The 9,685-nt window shown below is 36.9% G+C and overlaps 1 protein-coding gene across 1 annotated transcript in view; it reads right to left on the reverse strand.

Moving 5' to 3' along the window:
• Window positions 1–8,363, reverse strand: part of LOC129719177 (zinc transporter ZIP1) — a 101,480-nt gene extending 93,117 nt beyond the window's left edge. The window contains exon 1 of the mRNA XM_055670664.1: window positions 6,641–8,363. Coding sequence (XP_055526639.1) covers window positions 6,641–7,781 — 1,141 coding nt within the window. The 5' untranslated portion in view covers window positions 7,782–8,363. The remainder of the gene's footprint in view (window positions 1–6,640) is intronic.
• Window positions 8,364–9,685: the final 1,322 nt, after the last annotated feature.

The raw sequence follows: 9,685 nt of genomic DNA on the forward strand, positions 1-9,685 counted from the left end.
TCCATATGGGGTGTCTCGATCAAGGCGAATAATATTAAAATCATGGAAGTTAAGATCAGTATTCGAAGTAAGCCAAGTTCCGCAAAGGCAAAATGCATCGCATTTGTGTTTATTTATCAAAACTTTGAATGAATCGATTTTTGGTAAAATACTTCTGCAATTCCACTGTAAAACAGAGTTAGAATCCTTCAAATTAGCAGTTGAATTAGCCATCGAAGGATACGATCGCTGCAAGGAGGGGCCATTGGGCAGTCAACTGCTTCAAAAATGATCTAACTGTTGGGAGGAGCGCTGTAAGAAAGTTTTTAATTGGATCAGGTATATTGAAATTTTCGAAAATCCAGTCCACAATATTAGAAAAATTCACCAATCCAGCATTAGTTTTGTCAACTGGATGTGCAAAAGGAGCAACTGGGGTTTTAGATGTTCCTGGAAGTGCTGGGAACTCCTTCTGAGACTTTAAATTGCCAAGCCCAGGAGGGGTTTGCTTCGGTTTTTCCGTAGCACCTTTAGTTTTGGTTGTACTGTTCTTTCCACTTTGGGAAATCTTAGGACCTTTTCTGGGAAGCTTAGGGGAGGAAAGATTTTTCCTCTTTCTAGACTCCCCAAGATTGGCAAAAGAAGTTCCCTCTAGTGGTTCGTCAGAGTCGGTTTCATCTGAAGACAACAGATCAAAGGGGTTCGCTGTTATGGTAGAAGTGGTCGTGGTCTTCTTGAGCATATCAGCGTAGGAACGCATTGAACGCTCTTTGAGAGACCGTTTCAATTTATCCTTGCGCTGCATGTACACCGCGCATGTGGAGAGCTCATGCTGATTCTCCCCGCAGTGGATACATTTTTCAGCATTCGCACTACAGGAATCGTCGGCATGGTTCTCTCCACACTTACCGCACCGTGCCTTATTGCAACAGTAGGCGGCTGTGTGACCTAACTGCTTGCAATTGGTGCAGTTCATTAAACGGGGTACAAATAAGCGCACAGGAAGACGAACCCGGTGGATCAAGACGTGGCTCGGCAATGCAGACCCGGCGAACGTGACACAAAACGAGTCTGGCGGAGTGTATACTTTTTTGTCGCCGACGAGCGACACAGATCGCAGTTGTTTAACCTCTAATACCTTAACCTCAGGAAGGCTGCTGTTTTTAAAACAGCCTACAGCATCCTTCAAGAGGCACTCGACGGACAAACTCGGATCGGTCACGACGCCGTCGATCTCCACGTCTCGGGCCGGTATGTATACGCGATACTCCCGAGTAAAGAGCTCGAAACAAGCTATATCGTTGGCCTGTTTCAGGTCATTGACCACAACACGGAGCTTGTTTGGTCTGACCTTGATTATTTCAGTCACGGTCTTGAAGCGTGACGTCAGGTCTTTCAAAATTTGTAATATGTTCAGGGATTTCGACTTAGGTCCTGCTTTTGGCCGGAAATATACAACGAAACGTGAACCTGCTGTTTCGTCAAGGTAGAGCCTGGCACGAGGAGGAACTAAAGAGTGAACAGCGGGGGAAGAAGCAGGAGGGACAGGGTCAGGAGGGTTCGGTGTCGGAGGATCGACTTCCATTGTGCTAGGGCTAGCGCCCTAACACCGACAAGAAACACGTACCTTTTCTTGATTTCGAGCGATGCTCCAGTTGTCTTCGACAATGTGGTGTGTCGTGGTTGGGTGCAGCAGCCGGCAGCCGGCAGCTGTGCGGATTTACACTTTCTTCTTTGTTTGTAGCTCTGGTTGTCTTCAACACAGCTAAACACCGAAACGATCGGTTCAGCAGCGGCGGTTCAGCTACGCAGCAACAAAGCAAACAATAGCGGATGACCTTCAAAGCGGAATTATTTTGCACTGCACAGCACTCGTTAGACCGGGACCGGGCAAGCGATGCCTTTTGTTCGATTACTTTTTGCGAATATATCGAGACGACCGATAAACACAACCGATGCGCTTGGTTGTTCGACTCGGAATGATATTTTGTTTTGAGCTTGCAAATACTTGCAAAGTTTTTTTCTATTCTTATATTGTGAGGCAGCTCCATCAGACATAAATATCGCTTTTTTCGACTGTATTGTTGTTTTCGAAAAACTCATTAATTTGACAATGAACACCTGAACCGCAACAGTATCATGATGGAGTACTTCCGATATTATGATGAAGCTGATATTCTTGAGTGTTTTAAATTCTAAATAGTAAACAACGAAGGGATGAATGGTGGCTTGACTATTATTCCAATAACTACACAAATCACAAATTGATAAAGACGTATTAAAATGAGCTTGACTGTTCAATATTTTTAATTTTGCAATAACGTTTTCGTTTAATTTGCGTAAACTTGATGGGCACCGATGATCAGGAAAGGGTTTACAGCATTTCGGCTTGGTGTATTCCATTTTCACTTAATTCATCTTCACAAAATGCAAACTGTTACTAACACTTCTGTAGAAGTGCAATCGTATTTATAAACGAAAACAGATATTATAGGTAACCCAGTAGTTATTGGTTGCGTACTTTACAAACAGTTATTATTAGTAAACAAGTAGGTAGTGTTGCATGACAAACATATTTTTTATAAAACATTTGGCAAGGGGTAACGTGTAAGTAGGCTAAGGTACAGCGCATGAGTTATTTATCCAATCGTTTTGTTGTCAAAGAATGAATTGTATATTTTTGATCAAGCATTCCAATGAACGTATGGTTTTTGCTGGAGAACCACGGACAAATTAAGAAAAACGTGTATTTTCTTAAATATTAACAATTTTCCGAGCTTAAATTAGAAATAACTCGAAAACCAATGCCTTTAGAATGTTAACTACCAAGAGCATTTTGATTCGAAATGACTCTCTGCATCTTTTAAAATCATCAGAATACAAATATTTCGAAAAATGTTCGAATTAGAATTTCTATTAAAAAAAATAATCTACCATAAAAAATTTATTTTTCATTTCTCCATCCTGGACTTTTTTTAAAGTTGCGTATTAACGTCAAGTTTCTTAAAAAAAAATAAAAAAAAATTCAACTCTTTTATTTTTCAAATTGAAATTTAATGTTTATTTTTAATTTTTTTGGTCAAAAAAATGTTTTTTGTACAGTGTATATTTTTTTATGATGCAGTTTTATTTTCCTACAACTCATTCTCAAACAGTTTTTCTATACAACCAACGATTTCTGGGCTACAATGCTTCGAATAAAACCTATGCCAAAAGGTATACGCCCTTTCAGAATGTAACTCGTGGGTGTAAAAAATCTCTCCATCTGTGAAAAATGCTCAGTTTGCTAAACCAAATACGTGTGCAAAGTTTCATTCAAATCAAAAATGGTCGATTAAATTTTCGCGTGTTTCCAGGTCATTTGAAATGATTTTGCTCAGGAGAGATCAGTAATATTTTTTGCTGAACTTGTCAAGTGACAGGAAAAGTAAATTGATCAGGTATTATCGATTGTCCCTTTAAAAAGTAAAGCACTTCTGTACGCAGTGATGTCATATATACAGATTTATCTGTATTTAGACAGATTTTTTGCGTATTTTTCATACAGATATCTGTATATACAGATCACAGATTTTCTGGAAATTATACAGAATTCTACAATTTTTTTTTGGTTTTCATGAGGTCGCGAATAAAACTCCTTGATATAGTTGAAAAACGAATTGAAACGAAAGGAGTGTGATGGAGGTTTTATTAAACACTAAAGTCGCTTTTTACGCGGGGGATACGTGGCGCGTAAAAAAACGCGGTAATTCCGGAATCCACGTGAAAAAACCGCGTCAATTCCGGAATCCGCTTAAAAAAAACCCGCGTAAATTCTGCAATCTGAGTGAAGAGAAACCGAAATCCACAAAAAAAAAAAAATACCGCGCAAATTCCGGAATCCACGTAATAAAAAAACTGCGTAAATTCCGGAATCCACGTAAAAAAACCGCGTAAATTCCGGAATCAGCGTAAAAAAACGCGTAAATTCCAGAATTCGCGTAAAAACGACCTTAGTGTATTTATGTTTATATGTTACGTGTAAGCGTGTGCATAAATAAGTCACCTGATATATGCTAAAAAAAACTATATCGCGTTTTTCCATAGAGGGATTTGTCCAGTACATATGCTAGGCTGTCCCAAAAAAATCGATGTTGAAAAAGTCAAGGCACTCAGCCCTAAATTGAAAGATAATGTTATTTATAGCATTTTTTGTAGAACATTCCGGATTTCTAAAAAATCGTTTTAAGGTTGCTCAAACGTGATTTATGAAAAAATGACTTTTTCAAGCTAAAAAACCACTCTTTTGCACTTTTTCCAAATCTGTTCGATTCCCACATTTTCCCAAATATTTTTTTTATTTTTGTGGGGTTGTTTCCGAATATTTTGCATGGTTTGGTTCAGCATCGCATACAATTATTTGACTCACAGAGCCCATTGAACATCACAAAAAAGTGAATTTTTCTCATAATTTTTAGATAAAATTTTTAAATAAAAATAATTTAGATAATTTTTTATCAAAAATCGAAATTGTCATTGCAAAGCGGGATTCAAGACGAAAACTGTGAAACTATATTTTTGTGCCCGATCTTTAATGTTTCCATACGATTATATGGGAAAATCCACTTTTTTAAAACTTATTCTCTGGAGATGTCCAGTTGGCTCCTAAAAAAATATCGATAAATGATATTTGTAGGAAATTTTTCTGGGAAAAACTCATCTAAAGACCGTAAGGTGCTACGATGCTTGTAGAAAAAGATCTCCATTGAATTTTTCCAGCAACACTGCCACAGCATGCTGCTATTGCAAACTTGCTTATGGATGAGAAATAATTTCGCGTGTAATTAGGCTTAAAAGTGTGGTATTTTGCTCACAGTATCTTCGGAGAAGCCTCCAAAATAAATTTTACACGATATCATTTCTTATAACATGACTGAATTTGCAACAGCAGCATGCTGCAGCAGTATTGCTAGTAAAATTCAATGGTGAGCCGTTCAATCAGTTTGGGATGGATAACTTTTTCTACAAGCATCGTAGCGCCTTACGGTCTTCAGAAAAGTTTTTCCCAGGAAAATTTCCTACAATTACCATGTATCGATATATTTTTAGGAGCCAACTGGACATCTCTAGAGAATAAGTTTTAAAAAAATGGATTTTCCCATATAAAATCGTATGGAAACTTTAAAAATCAGGCGCAAAAATATAGTTTAACCGATCGATCTGACAAGTTACCCGTTTGTTATATATCCCATAAGGAACACGAAAAGTGCTTGGGAGCTGGAATTTATTTTTTGTCCCACCCTTTTGTACAGTGTTTTATTTTGCCGTTTGTGCGTATAATTTCCTAAATAGTGACTCAAATGTTGATTATAGTCATAAGGTATGTTCGGAGAAGTTTCAGGATATTCAAAAATGCATCTTTGAATGTAAAAAGATGGGTTATCAATCCACCAATGAGTGAGATAAAAAATTTAATTTTTAATCAGAATGAGATAGACGCAAGGTGTCTTCAACAAAGTTTTAGGTTATCTTAAAACAATAAATTTCACCGAAGACATCATGTTTCTATCTCTTACATGTTACGAGCAACATTGAATTTTCTATTAGAAGGCACCAAAAATCACAATTTTCGCCTATTTTCGCAGATTTTTCCGAATTTTTAAACCTTCTACTAAGTTATCAGTCATCCAAAAATGTATTTGTTTTTTAAACATTGTTATTTTTTATCTCTCAAAATGAAACAGTTATCCAACATATTTATTAAAATGTATAGATTCCTATCACATAAAAAAATGCCAATATCTCAGTCTCCCCGATAAGATATCAAGGATCTTTTTTCATGCAAATTTTCGTCTTGAATCCCGCTCTGCAATGACCATTTCGATTCTTGATCAAATTTTTTTTATATATGTTTTAAAGGGTTTTATCTAAAAATTATAAGAAAAATTCCCTTTTTTGTGATGTTTAATGGGCTCTGTGAGTCAAATAATTGAATGCGATGCTGAACCAAACCATGCAAAATATTCAAAGACAACCCTACAAAAATAAGAAAATATATATGAACAAATTGAGGAATCGAACAGAAGCTTAAAAAAGTCATTTTTTTCAAAAATCATGTTGGGCAACCTGAAAACAACTTTTTAGAAAGTCGAAATGTTCTTCAAAAATTGCTATAAATAACATTATCTTTCAATTTAGGGCTGAGCACCTTGACTTTTTCAACATCGATTTTTTTTCGGGACACCCTAATATGCAGATTTTTATACAGATTTTTTGAAATTTCACCAAGGTGACAAGATCTCCTGAGCTTCGAAATACAGATGAAAATGTGGCATCAATGTGTACAAGAAGATTAATAATAAAGCTAAAAAAATCATGGTTGATAACTACTGAACTGGGTTTTCAAAATGCCTTAAACAGCAACTACTGTGCTGGTTGTAATTTAATTTTTATTTAATTTATTACATATTTTTGGCTCGTTGCTCGTAAATTAGAATTTTTTATTCTTTTTTCTTCTAGAATAGGTGCAACAATTTGTGGCGAAGAAAATTGAGTTGAATTCATTCTTTTAAATTTATTATGAATCTTTGGTTTACAGCAACAAAACATAGATAGTATGTGTCTCTTTAAGAATTAGCATTAGTTTAGATGTAGATTATCCTAAATGTGCTCAGTTACTTACTTAGGAACATGATTCCAAACATGAAAAAGAATCCAACCAATACTGCTAGATACTGCAACAAACCGGAACGATCTTTAGAGAGCACCTCGAAAAAAATCACGTATAACAGCGTTCCTGAGGCGAGACCCTGAAGAATTACCGATATGACTTGCATATCATCTGCATTGGTCCCGTTACTCAAAAGCATACCAATGCCGATTCCCAAAGGGCTCACGACGGAATATATAAAAATGTATCCGATAGCCAGCCAAAACGAGGTGCGTGCAACAATCAACTCCACTCCAACGCAGAAAGCTATGACAAACTTGTGTGCTGCAACAGCGCCAAACATATACCATACTGTAGAAGCAGACCCTTCCAGGCCTACGGCAAGTCCCTCAAACAACTCATGAACTGATAGCGCCAATACAATAAGCAGGCCACGAATTGAAGAAACCAATTTTCCATCATCATTAGTAGGTGGTAGATGATGATGAACGTGGTGATCATGGGGATGCTGACTGTTATCAATGGCCATAGAGGAATGCCTGTTTGTTATACTTCCTCGTTTCTGGTTTTCTAAATCATTCGATATAAGATCTGCGGTTGAAATACTTCCGTTACGAGCATCACTATTTTTCTTCCGTGTTACTATGCTTTCACGTGCGTGTGTTCCTCGCATAATAGCGCCACTAGCGACTTCCAGTTCATTTAGTTTTGCCTGATGCATTTTTCTTTCGTACCTGTGCAAATAAACGTGCACCAATTCCTCAACGAGATAAATAATGAAGAAACCTGAGCACATTAAAAATTCTCCAAGGCTAAACTTTAACTCAGGCATACATCCAGCTTCCGTAAGATCAAGAATAGTTTCATTGATTTCAGGTAACAGATGTTGAAAAGTAGTACATAAAAGCGCACCTCCGCCAAATGACAACAAAATTGATACTACAAGACTAGCTTTGGTATCCGCTGCACTATCGGTCCATTTGAACCACTGAGCTAGTTTAAATGGTACTACACCACACACCATGCTCACACCGAACAGGACGACCATGGCAGTTGATTTGGCAAGAATAATTGATTCATTCTCTTCATTATCATGGTCATCTTCTGTCTTCACAATTCTGAACAAATCTTCCATCGTGTTATTCAACTCCATATCAAGGCCTTTGTTCGACACAAAACTACAACCAAATAAAATCAACGTCTAATCGAAGAACTGCCACTCAATACTAATTGTTGGTTCGTGGATCATCAAAGTTCAATTACAGTAAGATTATATCTATGAAGAATATATATATATATACTAAAATCACATAACACTTTAACCGGTAAACCGGTCAGTTTCCATTCGGGTGTAAATACCGACTAACAAGAGCAACTATAAACTCATTCGCCTTATAAACAGGTAGAGAATTACACCTAGAGCGTAAATTGGAATGGTGATATTTCCTCTCTGGCTTTTTCCAAGTTACTACCTACAACTGCAGGTAAGCAGACATCAGGTACCGTGGATGGCTGATGAATTAGCGACTTGAAGACAGACTGCATGTGACGGGAACCTCGATCGTGATTGTAGTGGTTGACTGTCCGGTTTCGTTCTCACAGCAGTTCAATTGTGGTGGTGATCTGAGTGCTTGATGCTCGAAAACAAATCGGTTGACTTGCCTAATCCATCCAACGCCAGCGATTGGAGCACGCACAATGTCAGTCGGTCGTCGTTTCCGTTGCAAATAACTCCCGCTTCTTAACCAATCGATTTATATTGATACAAACATTCATCTAAACTGAGTGACGCGCATCCATTAGATCATGATCTGAATATTCAACGAGATACTTATCGAAGTACGTGTGCAGACTGAGCAATTGTCGGCGAGCCTACCGTGTCATATTAACTGATACGAAACACATGCGCTGCCATCAATATTACAAGCGGTTAAACAAAGGTCAATACCATTCGCATTGCCGGTTTTGATAGAAAAATTAGTGCTCGCCTGACCATTAACATTGTGAAAGCACTGCTAACCCAAACTGTAAATTGCTGCATACACAAAGCAATTATGATAAATCTAGACTATGCAAATTGTAATATAACTTAACCAAATATTCAATATATTCAAAAGTTTTAAACATCTTCGATTACATTCAAAGTTAAGTTGTAAAAACTGTATGTATGGTTTATTCTACGGGTATTCTGTTAAATTCCATGGCAATTTTCACACCACAGATCAGTTATTCCTTGACTTGTTTCAACACTAATAAAGATTGATTAAACCTGAGCTACAGTGATTTTGATGTGGCAATGTTGAATTTCATACCCGACCAAAAAGGCAAAACAAAAATGAAACACAAGCTGTTAAATTGTTCTGAGGAAAACCTTTCAAATTATATTTTCAATTTAATCCCGTTAGGTGTTAAAATAACAGAAATTATAACAAAAATGATTCTATTTGTATCAAACCTATATCAAACTTTGTTACTAACGTATCAGCTTTCTAACCAAATAAGATATCATACAGAACCAATAAAAACAACCATTGTTAGAGACAAGAGATTTTGATAGAAAAAAATATTGGTTTACTTGTTTCAGAAAAACTTCATCTCAGAATTTGTTATTATTACTCATTCAGATTCAATTTTGTTATCAAGCGCATATGAGAAAATACAAAATCGTATCAAAATTGGTGCTGGGACTTTTAACCGGATATATTCGTGATCCGGTTATCCGAAGCTATCCGTGTAAACGAATACTATTCGGATGTCCGGATATCCGGATACGGATGATCGAATAGTCAGATATCCGGATATACTATCTGGATATCCGGATTTTTTTTCTGTCTTCTAGGCCCGTCCGAATGAAATGTAACGCGAAAAATGGCTTATTCCACAATCCCCCATTATTAGTAATTATTTACATAATTCTCATTAAACTATGTTCGGATACAATATCCGGATATCCGACTATCCGAAAATCCGGATATCCTGTCGGATAATATCCGAATATCCGGTCGATCCGGATTTTGGATATTTGTCGGATATCCGGATATTCTAATCAGGATAGTC

Source organism: Wyeomyia smithii, chromosome 1, assembly GCF_029784165.1.
Source record: "Wyeomyia smithii strain HCP4-BCI-WySm-NY-G18 chromosome 1, ASM2978416v1, whole genome shotgun sequence".
Taxonomy (NCBI): Eukaryota; Metazoa; Arthropoda; class Insecta; order Diptera; family Culicidae; genus Wyeomyia; species Wyeomyia smithii.